Source organism: Triticum aestivum, chromosome 7D (genome assembly GCF_018294505.1).
Source record: "Triticum aestivum cultivar Chinese Spring chromosome 7D, IWGSC CS RefSeq v2.1, whole genome shotgun sequence".
Taxonomy (NCBI): Eukaryota; Viridiplantae; Streptophyta; class Magnoliopsida; order Poales; family Poaceae; genus Triticum; species Triticum aestivum.
In genome coordinates this window covers 12,583,061-12,604,321 of record NC_057814.1, presented here as the reverse complement: position 1 = coordinate 12,604,321, position 21,261 = coordinate 12,583,061, and the positions used below count along the sequence as shown (strand labels likewise).

Here is a 21,261-nt window from a genome sequence, read left to right as displayed (position 1 = left end):
CAAATGAAAAAGAAATCCACGTCTCTCCCGAAACCAAATTGAGGCATGTATCCGGTGTGCTCAAGGGGCTTATGGCATTGAAATTAGTTTCCTCGTCTGGATCAGGTATTTGGGTTCATTTTCTCGAAAATACTAGATGATAGCCCACACATTGCAGCGGGGATTCGTAGAGAAGAACCGATGCACTGCTGAATGTTTAAAACCATACAATTCAGATAGATAATAAAAATATTGAGTTATATGACTGGAGTAATCGATAAGTGCATTGGTAAACTATTCATTGACTTTGCAGTTCGTCTTGTCATCAGTAAGAATGATAATCACATGTTTTGGTTCATTAATGATGTATTCCATTGTGAAGAACGGGTGATCAGATGGAAGAATGTTTGGGATGGCTGTGCACTGGAAGCTCCCAATTGGCTCCTGTCTTGAAAAGTTAGGAAATGGCTGTTTCGTCTTACCATTTGGTTTTTGAATCGCGTCAGTATATATGTAGTGAGCTTTTATCCCTGAGTGAATGGCAGAAGTTGAAACACGTATCCAGTGGGGTTCAGTGGCATGATGGGGGGAAAGAATTGTACATGAAGGTAGGAATATAAAAGTGAAAGACAATGGTTGAGTAACTAATACCTGTTTTTCCCTTGGTGCTGGTCCATATATCATAGATCGAATGAGACTTTGTCTTCAAATATCTGTTTCTACTAACACTACTGGAATTTCCTTATACGCCGAGTGCCAGGCTCTTCGCCGAGAGTCAACTCACGGGCACTCGGCAAAGCAACGTAAGCCGAGAGGTATACTCGGCAACAGCTGCCGCACGATAAACACTAGGAGCATTGCGATGTTGCGTGTTTACTTGCTGCAGAGGTCACCGTCGTCTACGGCGATGTGCATGTCGCGGAGAAGCGTTTGGAGTGGTTGGACAAGAAATGCCGCTGGGTGTAGCGTTGATTTTACACGCGAGTTTATTTCTTGCATAGGCTGACAAGTTGGACTCGCCAGGATTCGGTTTCTACATAGGCAGAGTTGACCGCTGCCGACAAGAAATGCATCCTATTGCATAGTTAAGCTATCTTTTTGCACCAAAAAGCAGCATTTTCCAACACAAGGCACTAAAGTGAACATGCAAGCCAAGTTTAAAGTATACCTCTTAAATGATCTAAACTCTTTTTTATCCTCCCTGCATCCACCTTTTAATCTTTGGATATCCACATTTTTTTTCAGGGTGTACGTGTATGCCGACATATAACCTTACAGGCTTTTCATCTTGTGAGTGTAAGCCATTGTGAGTTTCCATGATCTTGCTTATGTATACGTACGACTTTGAAACTGAAATTAATCCGATCATTCATAATCAGTTGCAATAGGTATTAATACATCACTGCATCGGTCCATTAATGCAAAAACGGCCTGATAATGGATATTAAAATCATTATTGTTTACTGTATGCACATATGTATTGGTGGTTCATAAATGTCAGCTTGGCCACGGATATCCAAATTATTAGTGTTTTATCTTGACACAAATATTTTGATGCTCATTTTGGATATCCTCGTATTAATGAGTGCCCTATCTATTCACAAATATGTTGATGTTTATTATAGATGTTCTGGTATTAATGCGTCTATTTCATAGATTCATTAATGCAACTCAATTTTATCATAATGATTATTATTCATTTTGTGCCTCCACAAAAAAAAGGTTTATTGTATGTATAGATATATTGATGCCTGTTTTGGGTAACCTTGTAATAATATGTCTCACTTTTATGTGCGTATTCTCCCTTCATCGAAAGGATATGATATTTGTTATTCTTTTAAGAGTTCTTCAGGATGCACATAATTTAGTTTGTGGTTACAATCTGGACGTAAAAAAGATCAAGGCCCCTTCGTTATTAAATTTGCTCTCGCATGCTCGAATTGAACAGTTCCTTGATGAGTGTCGAGTGAGACTCCATGCATGTCTCTATGGTGAACAGACAAACTTGGGCGGATATATCATAATCTTGGCATGGCAAAGAACGGCAGTTGAAGAAAAGATGTACGCTTGTCTCTAGTAATATTGTTTTCTGTGTCGAGATTATCTCTAGTAATACTGAACCACGCTTGACACATGACTAGTCATGGGTGAAGAATTTTTTCCTTGACAACATTTCCCTAGTATTCAGTCTGTTTTGTTGAAACACCAGTTGATACATGACTAGTCATGCAAATTGAAGATAGGTTCGACAAGGAGTGAACCAGTGCTATTCTTGTCAGCCTTTGAAGCAGAAAGACAAACGGGGATGATCATATTTCCAAATATCCAGCTGGTCTATTAGCAGTATCGCTTCTTGATTAATTTCTTCTATAAATAAGGTGTTCACAACCATCCTTGTGTATATTTTTTTTGGAAAAGGGGTGATTCCCGGCCTCTGCATCAGGTGGATGCATATGGCCACTTAGATAAATAAAATAGGTTCCACAATGTCGAAAAAGTCGTAAAAGAAAACTACGTCGAGCTCACATAGACCTCGACACGAAAATACAAAAAAGGCCATAAAGCCACAACCGGCTGGCAGAAAAATAGGTATGGAAACTAATTGCCAATCCTATTACATTTCCGTCATCCAAACCGGTTGAATATATCCCGCGCTACCATCTCCCACCGGACAGATCCAGTAACCAAACGCTCCCTGACCTCCGTCGGAGTGAGTAGGGACCACATACGGATCAACGCCGTAGCTCGGAATACAACCTGCAAAAAATGAATAGTAGTTATTCTGTTAAAAGCCAAATCATTTCTGCAGTTTCAAATTGCCCATAACAACGCACAAACTCCTACACGAATGTGTCTAGCTGTACCGGACTCTATCCCATCCAGCCACGTTCCAAATAACGACCCGACCGAACTCGGAGGAGTAATGTTAAAAGCAATTTGCACTGAGCGCCACAAAATTTTTGCCAACAGGCACTCAAAGAATATATGCTTAATGGTTTCATCCCGATCACAGAAACTACACCTAGTAGATCCTGTCCAATTGCGCTTAACCAAGTTGTCCTTTGTTAAAATGACCTGTTTATGGACAAACCACATAAACACTTTGATTTTCAAAGGAACTTTAACTTTCCAAACATGTTTGGATTTAGGAATGACACTCGAGTTAATAACATCGATGTACATCGATTTAACGGTAAAATGTCCAGACCTAGTAAGCTTCCAACACAACTGATCGGGCTGATGTTGTAGCTGAACCTCCATCAGTCTACGCACCAGATGAAGCCAAGCTTCCCATCTATTACCAACAAGCACCCTCCTAAACTGAATATTAAGGGGTGTGGCCTGCATAATCGTTGCCACAAGCGCATCACGGCGATGCACAATACGATACAGAGTTGGGTACTGTAACGCCAATGGAGTCTCACCAAGCCAGGTGTCCTCCCAGAAGCGAGTATCATTACCGCCGACTATAAACTTTGTTCTATTAAAGAAGGCTGTCTTAACTCTCATAAGCCCCTTCCAAAATGGCGAATCAGTTGGTCGCATTGTCACCTGTGACAAAGTTTTGGATTGCAAATACTTGTTACGAAGTATCTGTGCCCAAGTCGCATCAGTCCCATCTGATAACTTATATAGCCACTTACTAAGCAGGCATCTGTTCTTTACCTCAAGATTCTCAATACCCAACCCCCCCTGATCCTTGGGACGACAAATAATATCCCACTTGGCAAGTCTATACTTTCTTTTTAGATCATCACTCTGCCAAAAAAATCTTGACCGATAAAAGTCCAGCCGTTTCCTAACCCCAACTGGAACCTCAAAGAAAGATAGTAGGAACATCGGCAAACTTGTGAGCACCGAATTAATAAGAATCAACCGGCCTCCATAAGACAGAAGTTTGCCCTTCCAACAACTAAGTTTCTTTTCGAACCGATCTTCGATACATTTCCATTCTCTGTTCGTGAGCTTACGATGATGAATGGGTATACCTAGGTAAGTAAAAGGTAAAGCCCCTAATTCACAACCAAAAAATTGCCTATAAGCCTCTTGTTCCTCCTTGGCTCGACCAAAGCAGAACAACTCGCTTTTATGAAAGTTAATCTTTAAACCGGACAATTGTTCAAATAAACACAACACCAGCTTCATATTTCTCGCTTTTGCCAAGTCATGCTCCATAAAGATGATTGTATCATCAGCGTATTACAAAATGGACACACCCCCATCAACTAGGTTAGGCACCAAACCACCTACCTGACCGGCGTTCTTTGCCCTACCTATGAGAATAGCCAACATATCAACTACAATGTTGAACAATATAGGGGACATTGGATCTCCTTGTCTCAGGCCTTTGTGTGTCTGAAAATAATGACCTATATCCTCATTGACTTTAATTCCAACACTACCTTTTTGCGTAAAGGATTCTACCTGGCGTCTCCAGGCCTCATCAAAACCCTTCATGCGTAAAGCCTGTTGAAGGAAAGGCCATTTGACTTTCTCATACGCTTTTTCGAAATCCACTTTGAAAACAACCCCATCCATCTTTTTCGTGTGGATTTCATGGAGAGTTTCATGTAGGACCACAACACCCTCAAGAATGTTCCTGTCCGGCATGAAAGCCGTTTGGGTAGGCTGCACAACGGCATGTGCGATCTGTGAGAGCCTATTGGTCCCGACCTTGGTGAAAATTTTGAAGCTAACATTAAGAAGACAGATTGGCCTGAATTGCTCAATTCTCACTGCCTCTGCTTTCTTAGGAAGAAGGGTGATCGTTCCAAAATTTAGCTGAAAAAGATGAAGCTGCCCAGCAAACAGATCATGGAACAAAGGCAACAAATCTCCTTTAATAATAAACCGGCATTTCTTATAGAACTCCGCTGGAAATCCATCTGGGCCAGGCGCTTTGTTAGTTTCCATTTGTGAGACGGCATCAAATACCTCTTTCTCGGTAAAAGGAGCTGTCAGAACATCATTCTCCACAACTGTGAGCTGAGGAACATCCTCAACCCTGGACTCATCCAGAGACACACAGTTATTGTCTGGACGACCAAACAACTGCTTATAGAATTCAGTGATGTACAATTTTAGGTTCTCCTGTCCTACAATTGTACCCTCATCTTGCTCAAGCTGAAAGATCCTCTTCTTTCGATGCTTACCATTAGCAATCATATGAAAAAATTCAGTGTTCACGTCCCCCTGGACTAGTCTCCGGACCTTGGCCCGCAACGCCCACTTCAACTCTTCTTCCCTAAGAAGTTCCTTCTGCCTCAATTCCGCGTCCATCTTGGCTTGAAGCTCCGCTACTGGCAGAAGCGTGGTTTCTGCCTTTACATCTAGGGACTGAATAAGGGAGAGGAGCCTTTCCTTTTCAACCTTATAAATCCCGCTAAGATGCTTAGCCCATCCATGCAAGACACTCCTCAAGTGTCTGATCTTATTCTGCCATCGCTGGAGCGCAGTCTTGCCTCCTGAATCCTTAGCCCACTCTCTAGCCACAAGATCAAAGAAGCCTTCACGCTCAAACCACGCCATCTCAAAGGAGAACACATTCTTATTCCCCAAGTGGGAGGGCTGACCAGAGTCCACAAAAAGCGGCGTGTGGTCGGAAATACCACGGGATAAGGCCTGGACTCTTACTAGAGGAAACTTCTGTTCCCAATCGACACTAGCCAACACACGGTCCAACTTCTCATATGTCGGATTTGGCAGTGCATTATCCCAGGTGAATTTTCTACCCGAGAGCTTGATTTCTCTCAGGTTCAAACTCTCAATGATAGTATTAAACATGAACGACCATCTGCCGTCAAAGTTATCGTTGTTCTTATCCTCACGCCTCCTAATAATATTGAAATCACCCCCCACCAGGTACGGCAGCTGCTCGGAGCCACACATCCGAACTAGATCAGCCAGGAAATCGGGCTTGAGCTCGGGCTGCGCAGCCCCATAAACCGCAACCAAAGCCCAGTTAAACCCATCTTCCTTCGACCGCACCCGGAACTTGACTGCAAAGTCTCCCATAACCACACTGCGAACCTCAAGCGTCTTGCACCTAACGCCGAGTAAGATTCCACCTGATCGCCCTCTCGGCGGCAAGCAATGCCAATCAAATGCAATACCCCCCGACAAAGAATTTAGAAACTGAGGTGCAAAATTATCTCTCCCCGTCTCCAAAAGAGCGATAAAATCTAAGCGATGATCGACAGACGCCTCAGCAAGAAACCTTCTTTTAGCCAAGTCTCTCAGACCTCTGCTATTCCAAAAGATTCCTTTCATAGTTCATCGTAGAATTTTTTTGCCGAACGCAACCTAGCACTCCTACGCACTGCGGACACCGGGTATACCTTCCGTTTCCACTTGCGCTTTGGAATAGCTTGACTCTGCAACTGGTCCTCATGCCCAGTGTCAGAGGGGCTTGCCAAGCCTATCTCAGTAGAGACATCCTCTACCCCCGCCTCAGAACTAGAAGGCAACAGATCCTCACAAAAATTGTCAAGCACCCTGACCCCAAGCGCATCAACCTCCGAATCACACATGGGTTTAACAGCCGCAATATTGCGAATCATCTCTAAGGCCCGCTCAGCCTCTAGGTCAAGTAGATCATTAATAGAATTAGTAGTTTCATTTTCATTACTACCAAGAGAAACTCCTAATTGATTTGCATTATCAAGAATCTCATCATTTGAAAAATGCAAAATGGAATTGGAAATATTGACCGACATACCAGTAGTGACTTCAATATCACGAAGCTTGGCCGCCCTCATAGCGCACCGTTGCTGGATGTCGTCCACATCCGGATGTGCCTGGAGACGGGCACTCACTCGGCGCCCCTCAGACATGGGGTCCTGGATCCCGCCAAACGCAATCACCTCCTCCCGAGAGATCACGGATGGGGTACGGCCTCCTGCCGCACCCGAACCCGCAGTCCGAGCGACCTGCCTGGGCCTCCCCGCGGTCGCGCCAATAGGAGGAAGGGACGCCTGGCACGCCCCACCAGACGAGGGCATCACCGATGGTGGTGGAGACATAGCCAGGACCTCCCGTCCTGGCTCCCCAACCTGAACCAGAGAGGCCGCCACCATAGGAGAAAGCTCCGAGGCCACCTGCCCCGAGCCCACTCCCGAAGGCGAAGTCGACACCGTCCGAGAAGAAAGCGCAACGGGAGAGGAAGTATCCGAGTCCTCCTGACCCAGACCTCCTCCCAGCGTAGAAGAGGACACGGGAGCCACCTGCCCCGCATCCCCGTCCTCAGCACAAAAAGAACCTGAGACCGCCTGGCCTATGGCTCCTCCCTGCACACGGGACCCGGTAGGCTGCGGCATCTCCAGAGGGGGAACCATGCGCTGACCAGAAGAGGGAGTGGCCACCGGCCGACTCACCTCCTCCGCCCCCCTGACCAACAGTGATGAAGCCTCGAGATCCCCAGAACCTGAGTCCAGAGCATCCATAAAATCCAACGCAGGCAAAGCGAGCTCAAAGGCCTCCTCGGACTCCACCCGGTCGCTCCACAACCTCGGCGGTGCATAAAAAGGCTCGAAAGATCCAAATCTCAACGACTTCGAAGGCACCGAGGAGGGCTGGGCAGCTCCATCCCCGGTCGTCGCGGTCTCAGACCCCGGCCCCATGGACAACTGTCGTCCAGAGTCCTCAACCGGCGGTTCCGGAGCTCCCGCATCACCGTCACCCTCATGCATATCAACGTCAGACGCGTGATCCGGCGCAGACAGCAGGCTCTCGTCCTCAATCTCAATAACCAGATTATAAATCTTGCCTCGGTAAGCCCACTTAACCACTTCCGGCACATACTCAACATTCAGTATACTGACCAGCACCCGAGCAATCCCATGAGCTCTGGTGAAAGCCATGTCCACACGCTCAGGCTTCCCCAACAGAATGCCCAAACTGGCCACAACCCGAGCGTCCTGCAGCGGCGAGGAAGGTGCCCCGGAAAAGCGTAGCCACGCTTGCGTAAGCGGTACACCCTGAGGCTCAACAATCTTCCATTCCTGAAACTCAAGGATACCATCAGTACCCGGCACCTTACACATCCCAAAACTCAGCAATCGCTGCAAGTCCTCCACAGACGGGCACTCGACCCTGGACATCTTATCAGCAAGCCCGACAAGGTCCCACTGGAAATCCCCAGGAGCCAACTCTCGAAGCCTCTGCACTATCTGTGCCTCAGACACCGCCCCTCTAGTGACCTTGACAATCCCCGTGGTCATACTCGGAGACTCGGCAGGCACCTCATGCTCAGTCGGAGACTCAAAAAAAGTTAGCTCAGCACAGTAAACTCCATACATCTTAAGTGAAGGTGCCTGATCACGCAGTAACGGACAATCCCCAGATTCATGAGCCAGTTTACCTCAGGTATCACATAACCGCGCCACACACTCGGCAATGAAGTGACCCTTATCTCCGCAACGATAGCAAAGCATCTTTTCTTTCCTACGCGCCCACTTGGACGCTCGATCAGACTCAGCCCTGTCCATCATCTCCGCAGACACATCAGACATAACCTCAGGAACCGGAGCAGAAGCAAGAGCCGTCACTACCTCCATAGCATGATCGGACAACACAGGCTCCTCTGCCACCCCGCTATCAGTCATCTGCTCGACAACGACCGGTGGTGGCGGCGGTCGTGGACGGTATCGGCCTCCTCGCCCGCCCCGACCACCACGATGGCCACGGTAACCTCCTCACTGACGATGACCCGGATCCGAAGACCCCTCAACGAAGCCCCCGGCAGGCCCCAAGAACGGCCTCTCAATCGAGCCATCACTTTGCCATGCATAGCCACGACCGCCTCCCGTGGACGAAGAACCACGGTGCTGGCCAGCTCCATAGGCATCGTAGCCGTCATCCCCCCACTGACCCCGGGGCGCAGTAGCAGTACCGTTGGTCTGCGACGACTGAGACGGACGAGCAACGACGTGTGGAGGGGGAGCCGGTCTAGGCGTCGGACCCGACGGTGCGGGGGCCCTTGGTGGCGCGGCCCCCCTGCCCACAGCTACGACCGCAGCAGCGCCAGGAGCCACTGACCTAGGGCCGGCTCCCGGTCCACCACGACCACCCGACGGCACCGCCGGTGCCGGCGGCCTCCCCACGGGCGTCCCGACAGCAACCCGCGCCGCATCCGGTCTTCCCGACCCGCGACCCGCTGCGGACTTGGGTATCGGCAGGCCACCACGACCAGCACCCGACTCCGGAGGCGGCAGCGTGCCCCGGCCATTGCCTTGGCCCGGCGGCTGCGCGCCCCTGCCGTTGCCTTGGCCCGGCGGCGTGACCCCGGAAGCCCGCCCCGCCCCGCTGGGCGCAGGCGGCCGCCTAGAAGGGGGCGCGCCTCCAGAGCCCCCCATAGCGCCGAGAGGGGGGATGCGTCGAGCCCGACCAGGTCCGGCCGTGCGTAGGGACGGCGCGCGGCGATGGAGAAACCTAGGGCACGGCGCTGGCACAGACGAAGACAAACGACTGGTGCATGCGCTCCTTTCCTCAGGATCAATCGAAACCACGTCCGGCTGGGCCTCATACCCAGCACACCGTGGCCCAAACGAAGTCACCGGCCCAAGTGAAAACAATTCTGCTTGAACCGCAGCCGCTTCGCACTGGGCCTCATACCCAGCCGAAGTCGGCCCAGAAGCCACAGGCGGCCCATCCGCGCCCAACAGGAAATTCAAACGCTGCTCCCTAGCGGCGGCGATCCCGAACGACGCCGCCGGTGCCGCCAGCTTCCGGCCGGCCGCCGCCGCCGTCCGTTTCTTATTCTTCCGGCGATTGGGCACAACATTCCAATCCGAACCGAGATAATCACCAAACGTAAGGGCCGGAAGACGTACCTTTGGAAGAGGACCACGCCATGGCCGGATCGCCATCGCCGCCGTCCTCCGGTGCACGACGCGCCGAACGATCTCGATCCTCTCCGTCTTCTCCAGTCCAGTTCTCGCCGGATCGTCTTGCGGGATCGCCTCATCTACCAACAGCGCAACCTCATCCTCAGAATATCCACTCGTGAACGCCTCGCAAATGTGATCTGAAGGTGTAGGTGACGCCGTCTCCGGCGAGCCGGCGTCCAGATGCCGGCCACCGTCTGCGTCCTCCTCCTCGTCACTCTCCACTAGCGCCCAGAACCGTCCTCTGACTCGCCGGTCACCGCCGGCGCCGGGGTCGCGAGGCCCGTCTCTAGTCGCCCCGCTCATTCCTTCTGTATATACCATTAGACAAAAAATGAGTAAAATTTATGACACCAACGTTATGATTATTATTTCAAATAACAGTGCAAATGGATGCCAAAACAACATCCTTTCTCACAGATAATAACAAACATTATATTAATCATGGACGTCATATGATGCTAGCAGGCCCGTGTTGACTTGCACCATAAACTGCAGCTCAACATTTTCTTTGGAGAGGACCTCCACCCCTGGCATATCTTCAAGCCCGATCGAGCACTTGTTGAGCGGGGTGAATGACATTTCCACACAGTGAGTCAGACGCAATGGCTGCCGCCCACTCTTGTCTCCTTGGTAGTCCCTGATCAGGCCTTGGCAAACGTTGAGGCGTCTCACCACATGGTCATAGTCCACCTCACAAAAACTAAGAACGGGCATCATCACCGTTCCCTTCTTGGCATCTTGCAGCATTTTCTTGATCTTACCGCCAGCGGCAGTGACATGGCTCTTAAGGATGTCGATAGCGACGAGCACTAGGGCTCGGAGGTCCTTAGCCTCGGCACTCTGATTGTCCGACTGGAGGGTAGACAAACAGAATTCTTGCGAGAAGGGATCGCCGTAGGGGTAGTTGATCGAGGCGTTCTTGCATGCTTCCACCATGAGCTTGGTCGCTTTGGGCTTCCCACTGTCAGAGCTGCTGGATTGAGCAGTTATCACTACAGAAAGGAGCATGAAGAGGATGGTGGAGAAAATGATGGTTGTCCTTGGCATTGTTGCGATTACAACAGGGATAGCTAGAAACCTAGAAGTACTAAAGTGCTGAGAGATATGAGAGATAAGTGGAGATAAATAGACAGAGAAGGGTGTGTATTGCAGAGATGGATGGATGGAGGCGATGTACATGCGGATGGGAATTCTTTATAATGATTGCAATGGGATATCATAAATGCAGTATGCACCTTTGGTCGTGGATATGTGCACTATCGGTGTGCAGTATCTGCTGAATGCTCTTTTTGGATCTGTACATATTAATGCTCTCTATTTTCGACGAATACACAGCTGCTCACTATAGATTTTCTTGTAGTAATACACATCTTACTTCCATGAATTCAGTAATGCAACACCGCCTAATCATGAATATCCCAAATGATTAGTGTCCACTGAATCCCCATACATATATATGTTGATGCTCAGTTTGGTACGTCTTATTTGCTTTTTTTGTTTTCTAAACATTATTTTGTATAACTGATTTGTTACTTGTACTTCGTGCGGGGGTGGGGGCGTTGTTTCCCTCATCAACACTATGGTTGCTCAATTTTCCGTTGCAACTTTAGAGTAGTTACAAATAATTTCTCAGGGTGCAGCCACTTAGTTAACTTGTCCAAAAAAATTATTTTGGTTAAAATATAAACATTTTCTATTTTAATATTTGTATTTCAAAGTTGGTTTTGTCCGATGGGTTAACTTTTCAAAGTCGTTTTAGGGATTAAATGACCAGAAAGTTTCTATGGAGGTTGAGCTACATTGAACCCCTTAACCTCACCCCTCCAACATTGCTTTGGGATTTGTGCTCTACAACTAATACATGAATTTTTTTTTGTTTCTCTCGAATGAAACAGCATATGGACTTCAAACTTGGCATAAAACAAACTTTAGAACATCAATGTGTGAAAAACCTTCCACATTTTTTGGCCAAACATAAGTATACAAAATGAGACTTTTTTATTAAAAAAATATTTTAAGCATTTAAAATGCATGAACAAATCCTAATGTTTTTGTCCACATTGTAGTTAGAATTTTTTGTTGTCCTACAAAGTTTGAACCTTATATGTTGTTCCATTTGAGAGAAAAAAAATATAAATGTTCCTTCATGGATTGTGATGCAGAAATGTAATGTAAGGGGGAATGTAGTTTGAGAAGGATGATCTCGAAAAGACCTCCTCCCATGACGCTCCCGCGAGCATCCGGGAGGCTAACCCTAGCGCCGCCGCCTTCCCTCCCCTCCTCCTCCCTCCCTCGCCGCGGCCAAGGGGCTCGGGCTGGCGGTGTAGTTTGTGCGTCGCCGGCGGCGGCGGGGCTCCTTCATCTCCTCACGCGGGAGTGCGGTGCGGGCCGGGATGCGGCGCTAGATGCCGGGCGTGACAGCGCGGAGGTTCTCCGGAGCGGCACAACGATGGTGGCATGGAAGCGGTGTGATGGGCGGCATAGTCATGGTGCAGACCACCAGGTAGTGACGGCGGCAGCGGCTTCGTGGCGGCGCATACGGATCTGCCTCTGACACTGCAGATTGTGAGCGGCCTCTCTCGTCATGGCGCGATGGTGAGGGGGCGGCACGGTAGCGGTAGAGGTCGGCGGCCCCCGTCCAGTCTAGCCCTTTTAGCCGGACGGCGGCGCTCGGCGCGGGAGGGCCTCCCTGGTGGGCTACCTTTGTTGTGGTTGTGGGTCAATTTGGTATCTCTCGTCGGTAGGTGCACGATTGTCGATGGCATCGCGGGGATGTGTGCCAGCTGCCATGGTGGGCCGACTCGGGGGTGTGTTCGATCAAGAGTTCGGTAGGAAGGATGAGTGGCCTCAATGCGGTTGCGTCACCTTTCGCTGGCACAGGCGTGTGCCGGTCCAGATGTGTCTGCTCCTCCTCCCTCTTTCCTCGTGTTCGACAGGGAGCTCGATAGGAAGAATGGGTGGCCTCGATGCGATTGCATCACCTGTCACACGCATAGGGGGTTTGTGATACGTCTCCAACGTATCTATAATTTTTTATTGTTCCATGGTATTATATATTTTGTTTTGGATGTTTAATGGGCTTTATTATACACTTTTATATTATTTTCGGGACTAACCTACTAACCCAAGGCCCAGTGCAAATTGCTGTTATTTTGCCTATTTCAGTGTTTCGCAGAAAAGGAATATCAAACGGAGTCCAAACGGAATGAAACCTTCGGGAGCGTGATTTTTGGAACAAACATGATCGAGAGGACTTGGAGTGGACGTCAAGAAACAACCGAGGATGCCACAAGGCAGGGAGGTGCGCCTCCCACCATCGTGGGCCCCTCGTGGCTCTCCTGACCGACTTCCTTCGCCTATATATACACATATACCCTGAAAACATCCAGGACCACGACGAAACCCAATTTCCACCACCACAACTCTCTGTACACGTGAGATCCCATCTTGGGGCCTTTTCCGGCGCTCCGCCGGAGGGGGCATCGATCACGGAGCGCTTCTACATCAACACCATAGCCTCTCCGATGATGTGTGAGTAGTTTACCTCAGACCTTCGGGTCCATAGTTATTAGCTAGATGGCTTCTTCTCTCTCTTTGGAGCTCAATACAAAGTTCTCCTCGATCTTCTTGGAGATCTATTCGATGTAACTCTTTTTGCGGTGTGTTTGTCGAGATCCGATGAATTGTGGGTTTATGATCAAGATTATCTATGAACAAAATGTGAATCTCCTCTGAATTCTTTTATGTATGATTTGTTATCTTTGCAAGTCTCTTCAAATTATCAGTTCGATTTGGCCTACTAGATTGATCTTTCTTGCAATAGGAGAAGTGTTTAGCTTTGGGTTCAATCATGCGGTGCTCTATCCCAGTGAAAGAAGGGGAAACGACACGTATTGTATTGTTGCCATCGAGGATAAAAAGATGGGGTTTATATCATATTGCTTGAGTTTATCCCTCTACATCATGTCATCTTGCCTAATGTGTTACTGTGTTCTTATGAACTTAATACTCTAGATGCATGCTGGATAGCAGTCGATGTGTGGAGTAATAGTAGTAGATGCAGAATCGTTTCGGTCTACTTGTCGCGGACGTGATGCCTATATACATGATCATGCCTAGATATTCTCATAACTATGCTCATTTCTATCAATTGCTCGACAGTAATTTGTTCACCCACTAATACATATGCTATCTTGAGAGAAGCCACTAGTGAAACCTATGGCCCCCGGGTCTATCTCCCATCATATTAATCTCCCATCAACGAGTTATTTCTGTCGCCGTTTATTTTGCTATCTTTACTTTCAATCTATATCATAAAAATACCAAAAATATTTATGTTATTATCTCTATCAGATCTCACTTTTGCAAGTGGCCGTGAAGTGATTGACAACCCCTTTATCGCGTTGGTTGCAAGGTTCTTATTTGTTTGTGTAGGTACGAGGGACTTGCGTGTGGCCTCCTACTGGATTGATACCTTGGTTCATAAAAACTTAGGGAAATACTTACGCTACTTTGCTGCATCACCCTTTCCTCTTCAAGGGAAAACCTGAAGGAAATATGCCCTAGAGGCAATAATAAAGTTATTATTTATTTCCTTATATCATGATAAATGTTTATTATTCATGCTAGAATTGTATTAACCGGAAACATAATACATGTGTGAATACATAGACAAACAGAGTGTCACTAGTATGCCTCTACTTGACTAGCTCGTTGATCAAAGATGGTTATGTTTCCTAGCCATAGACATGAGTGGTCATTTGATTAACGGGATCACATCATTAGGAGAATGATGTGATTGACTTGACCCATTTCGTTAGCTTAGCACTCGATCGTTTAGTATGTTGCTATTGCTTTCTTCATGACTTATACATGTTCCTATGACTATGAGATTATGGAACTCCCGTTTACCAGAGGAACACTTTGTGTGCTACCAAACGTCACAACGTAATTGGGTGATTATAAAGGTGCTCTATAGGTGTCTCCGAAGGTACTTGTTGAGTTGGCGTATTTCGAGATTAGGATTTGTCACTCCGATTGTCGGAGAGGTATCTCTGGGCCCACTCGATAATGCACATCACTATAATCCTTGCAAGCATTGCAACTAATGAGCTAGTTCTGGGATGATGTATTACGGAACGAGTAAAGAGACTTGCCGGTAACGAGATTGAACTAGGTATTGAGATACCGACGATCGAATCTCGGGCAAGTAACATACCGATGACAAAGGGAACAACGTATGTTGTTATGCGGTTTGACCGATAAAGATCTTCGTAGAATATGTGGGAACCAATATGAGCATCCAGGTTCCGCTATTGGTTATTGACCGGAGAGGTGTCTCGGTCATGTCTACATAGTTCTCGAACCCGTAGGGTCCGCACGCTTAACGTTACAATAACAGTTATATTATGAGTTTATATGTTTTGATGCACCGAATGTTGTTCGGAGTCCCGGATGTGATCACGGACATGAGGAGGAGTCTGGAAATGGTCGAGACATAAAGATTGATATATTGGACGACTATATTCGTACACCGGAAATGTTCCGGGTGATTTCGGAGAAAACCGGAGTGCCGAAGGGTTACCGGAACCCCCCCCCCCCCCCCCCGGAGAAGTAATGGGCCTTATGGGCCTTAGTGGAGAGAGAGAGGGGCAGCCAGGAGGGGCCGCGCGCCCCCTTCCCCTCTGGTCCGAATTGGACTAGGAGAGCCGCCCCCCTTCCCTTCTCCCTCTCCCCCTTCCTTTCCCCCTCCTAGTAGGAGTAGGAAAGAGGGGAGTCCTACTCCCACTAGGAGGAGGACTCCTCCTCCTGGCGCGCCAAACAAGGGCCGGCCGGCCTTCCCCTTGCTCCTTTATATACGGGGGCAGAGGGGCATCCCAGAGACACAACAATTGATCTATTGATCTCTTAGCCGTGTGCGGTGCCCCCCTCCACCATATTACACCTCGATAATATCGTAGCAGTGCTTAGGCGAAGCCCTGCGTCGGTAGAACATCATCATCGTCACCACGCCGTCGTGCTGACGAAACTCTCCCTCAATACTCGGCTGGATCGGAGTTCGAGGGACGTCATCGAGCTAAACGTGTGCTGAACTCGGAGGTGCCGTACGTTCGGTACTTGATCGGTCGGATCGTGAAGACGTACAACTACATCAACCGCGTTGTGTTAACGCTTCCGCTCTCGGTCTACGAGGGTACGTGGACAACACTCTCCCCTCTCGTTGCTACGCATCACCATAATCTTGCGTGTTCGTAGGAAATTTTTTGAAATTACTACGTTCCCCAACAGTGGCATCCGAGCCTGGTTTTATGCGTTGATGTTATGCACGAGTAAACACAAGTGAGTTGTGGGCGATATAAGTCATACTGCTTACCAGCATGTCATACTTTGGTTCAGCGGTATTGTGAGATGAAGCGGCCCGGACCGACATTACGCGTACGCTTACGCGAGACTGGTTTCACCGTTGCGAGCACTTGTTGCTTAAAGGTGATTGGTGGGTGTTTGTCTCTCTCACTTTAGTTGTACCGAGTGTGGCTACGCCCCGTCCTTGCGAAGGTTAAAACAGCACCAACTTGACAAACTATCGTTGTGGTTTTGATGCGTAGGTAAGAACGGTTCTTGCTAAGCCCGTTGCAGCCACGTAAAACTTGCAACAACAAAGTAGAGGACGTCTAACTTGTTTTTGTAGGGCATGTTGTGATGTGATATGGTCAAGACATGATGCTATATTTTATTGTATGAGATGATCATGTTTTGTAACCGAGTTATCGGCAACTGGCAGGAGCCATATGGTTGTCGCTTTATTGTATGAAATGCAATGGCCATGTAATTGTTTTACTTTATCACTAAGCGGTAGCGATAGTCGTAAAAGCAATAGTTGGCGAGACGACAACGATGCTACGATAGAGATCAAGGTGTCGTGCCGGTGACGATGGTGATCATGACGGTGCTTCGGAGATGGAGATCACAAGCACAAGATGATGATGGCCATATCATATCACTTATATTGATTGCATGTGATGTTTATCTTTTATGCATCTTATCTTGCTTTGATTGACGGTAGCATTATAAGATGATCTCTCACTAAAATTTCAAGATAAAAGTGTTCTCCCTGAGTATGCACCGTTGCGAAAGTTCTTCGTGCTGAGACACCACGTGATGATCGGGTGTGATAGGCTCTACGTTCAAATACAACGGGTGCAAAACAGTTGCACGCGCAGAATACTCAGGTTAAACTTGACGAGCCTAGCATATGCAGATATGGCCTCGGAACACGGAGACCGAAAGGTCGAGCGTGAATCATATAGTAGATATGATCAACATAGTGATGTTCACCATTGAAACTACTCCATCTCACGTGATGATCGGACATGGTTTAGTTGGTATGGATCATGTAATCACTTGGAGAATTAGAGGGATGTCTATCTAAGTGGGAGTTCTTAAGTAATATGATTAATTGAAATTGAATTTATCATGAACTTAGTACCTGATAGTATCTTGCTTGTCTATGTTAATTGTAGATAGATGGCCCGTGCTGTTGTTCCGTTGAATTTTAATGCGTTCCTTGAGAAAGCAAAGTTGAAAGATGATGGTAGCAATTACACGGGCTGGGTCCGTAACTTGAGGATTATCCTCATTGCTGCACAGAAGAATTACGTCCTGGAAGCACCGCTGGGTGCCAGGCCTGCTGCAAGAGCAACACCAGAAGTTATGAACGTCTGGCAGAGCAAAGCTGATGACTACTCGATAGTTCAGTGTGCCATGCTTTATGTCTTAGAACCGGGTCTTCCACGACGTTTTGAACGTCATGGAGCATATGAGATGTTCCAGGAGTTGAAGTTAATATTTCAAGCAAATGCCCGGATTGAGAGATATGAAGTCTCCAATAAGTTCTACAGCTGCAAGATGGAAGAGAATAGTTCTGTCAGTGAGCATATACTCGAAATGTCTGGGTATAATAATCACTTGATTCAACTGGGAGTTAATCTTCCGGATGATAGCGTCATTGACAGAATTCTTCAATCACTGCCACCAAGCTACAAGAGCTTCGTGATGAACTATAACATGCAAGGGATGAATAAGACAATTCCCGAGCTCTTCGCAAAGCTAAAGGCAGCGGAGGTAGAAATCAAAAAGGAGCATCAAGTGTTGATGTTTAATAAAACCACTAGTTTCAAGAAAAAGGGCAAAGGGAAGAAGAAGGGGAACTTCAAGAAGAACAACAAGCAAGTTGCTGTTCAGGAGAAGAAACCCAAGTCTGGACCTAAGCCTGAGACTGAGTGCTTCTACTGCAAGCAGACTGTTCACTGGAAGCGGAACTGCCCCAAGTATTTGGCGGATAAGAAGGATGGCAAGGTTAACAAAGGTATATGTGATATACATGTTATTGATGTGTACCTTACTAATGCTCGCAGTAGCACCTGGGTATTTGATATTGGTTCTGTTGCTAATATTTGCAACTCGAAACAGGGGCTACGGATTAAGTGAAGATTGGCTAAGGACGAGGTGATGATGCGCGTGGGAAATGGTTCCAAAGTCGATGTGATCGCGGTCGGCATGCTACCTCTACATCTACCTTCGGAATTAGTTTTAGACCTAAATAATTGTTATTTGGTGCCAGCATTAAGCATGAACATTATATCTAGATCTTGTTTGATGCGAGACGGTTATTCATTTAAATCAGAGAATAATGGTTGTTCTATTTATATGAGTAATATCTTTTATGGTCATGCACCCTTGAAGAGTGGTCTATATTTGTTGAATCTCGATAGTAGTGATACACATATTCATAATATTGAAGCCAAAAGATGCAGAGTTGATAATGATAGTGCAACTTATTTGTGGCACTGCCGTTTAGGTCATATCGGTGTGAAGCGCATGAAGAAACTCCATAATGATGGACTTTTGGAATCACTTGATTATGAATCACTTGGTACTTGCGAACCGTGTCTTATGGGCAAGATGACTAAAACACCATTCTCCGGTACTATGGAGAGAGCAAAAAATTTGTTGGAAATCATACATACATATGTATGTGGTCCGATGAATATTGAGGCTCGTGGCGGATATCGTTATTTTCTCACCTTCACAGATGATTTGAGCAGATATGGGTATATCTACTTAATGAAACATAAGTCTGAAACATTTGAAAAGTTCAAAGAATTTTAGAGTGAAGTTGAAAATCATCGTAACAAGAAAATAAAGTTTCTTCGATCAGATCGTGGAGGAGAATATTTAAGTTACGAGTTTGGCCTACATTTGAAACAATGCGGAATAGTTTCACAACTCACGCCACCCGGAACACCACAGCGTAATGGTGTGTCCGAACGTCGTAATCGTACTTTACTAGATATGGTGCGATCTATGATGTCTCTTACTGATTTACCGCTATCGTTTTGGGGTTATGCTTTAGAGACAGCTGCATACACTCTAAATAGGGCACCATCGAAATCCGTTGAGACGACGCCTTGTGAACTATGGTTTGGCAAGAAACCAAAGTTGTCGTTTCTTAAAGTTTGGGGTTGCGATGCTTATGTGAAGAAACTTCAACCTGATAAGCTCGAACCTAAATCGGAGAAATGTGTCTTCATAGGTTACCCAAAGGAGACTGTTGGGTACACCTTCTATCACAGATCCGAAGGCAAGACATTCCTTTCTAAGAATGGATCCTTTCTAGAGAAGGAGTGTCTCTCGAAAGAAGTGAGTGGGAGGAAAGTATAACTTGATGAGGTAATTGTACCTGCTCCCTTATTGGAAAGTAGATCATCACAGAAACCAGTTTCTGCGACACCTACACCAATTAGTGAGGAAGTTAATGATAATGATCATGAAACATCAGATCAAGTTATTACTGAACCTCGTAGGTCAACCAGATCAAGATCCGCACCAGAGTGGTACGGTAATCCTGTTCTGGAGGTTATGTTACTAGACCATGACGAACCTACGAACTATGAAGAAGCGATGGTGAGCCCAGATTCCGCAAAATGGCTTGAGGCCATGAAATCCGAGATGGGATCCATGTATGAGAACAAAGTATGGACTTTGGTTGACTTGCCCGATGATCGGCAAGCCATTGAAAATAAATGGATCTTCAAGAAGAAGACTGACGCTGATGGTAATGTTACTGTCTATAAAGCTCGACTTGTTGCGAAAGGTTTTCGACAAGTTCAAGGGATTGACTACGATGAGACCTTCTCACCCGTAGCGATGCTTAAGTCTGTCCGAATCATGTTAGCAATTGCCGCATTTTATGATTATGAAATTTGGCAAATGGATGTCAAAACTGCATTCCTGAAGAGATTTCTGGAAGAAGAATTGTATATGATGCAACCGGAAGGTTTTGTCGATCCAAAGGGAGCTAACAAAGTGTGCAAGCTCCAGCGATCCATTTATGGACTGGTGCAAGCCTCTCGGAGTTGGAATAAACGCTTTGATAGTGTGATCAAAGCATTTGGTTTTGTACAGACTTTTGGAGAAGCCTGTATTTACAAGAAAGTGAGTGGGAGCTCTGTAGCATTTCTGATATTATATGTGGATGACATATTGCTAATTGGAAATGATATAGAATTTCTGGATAGCATAAAGGGATACTTGAATAAGAGTTTTTCAATGAAAGACCTCGGTGAAGCTGCATATATATTGGGCATCAAGATCTCTAGAGATAGATCAAGACGCTTAATTGGACTTTCACAAAGCACATACCTTGACAAAGTTTTGAAGAAGTTCAAAATGGATCATGCAAAGAAAGGGTTCTTGCCTGTATTACAAGGTGTGAGATTGAGTAAGACTCAATGCCCGACCACTGCAGAAGATAGAGAGAAGATGAAAGATGTTCCCTATGCTTCAGCCATAGGCTCTATCATGTATGCAATGCTGTGTGCCAGACCTGTTGTGTGCCTTGCTATCAGTTTAGCAGGGAGGTACCAAAGTAATCCAGGAGTGGATCACTGGACAGCGGTCAAGAACATCCTGAAATACCTGAAAAGGACTAAGGATATGTTTCTCGTTTATGGAGGTGACAAAGAGCTCATCGTAAATGGTTACGTTGATGCAAGCTTTGACACTGATCCGGACGATTCTAAATCGCAAACCGGATACGTGTTTACATTGAACGGTGGAGCTGTCAGTTGGTGCAGTTCTAAGCAAAGTGTCGTGGCGGGATCTACGTGTGAAGCGGGGTACATAGCTGCTTCGGAAGCAGCAAATGAAGGAGTCTGGATGAAGGAGTTCATATCCGATCTAGGTGTCATACCTAGTGCATCGGGTCCAATGAAAATCTTTTGTGACAATACTGGTGCAATTGCCTTAGCAAAGGAATCCAGATTTCACAAGAGAACCAAGCACATCAAAAGATGCTTCAATTCCATCCGGGATTTAGTCCAGGTGGGAGACATAG

At 46.8% G+C, this 21,261-nt stretch overlaps 1 protein-coding gene across 1 annotated transcript; it reads right to left on the bottom strand.

The window, feature by feature from the left end:
• Window positions 1-10,301: 10,301 nt before the first annotated feature.
• LOC123170617 (uncharacterized) lies at window positions 10,302-11,012 on the bottom strand. The gene has a single exon (XM_044588452.1). It carries the CDS (start codon window positions 10,911-10,913, stop codon window positions 10,302-10,304), a length of 612 nt encoding a protein of 203 aa, XP_044444387.1. The 5' UTR covers window positions 10,914-11,012.
• Window positions 11,013-21,261: the final 10,249 nt, after the last annotated feature.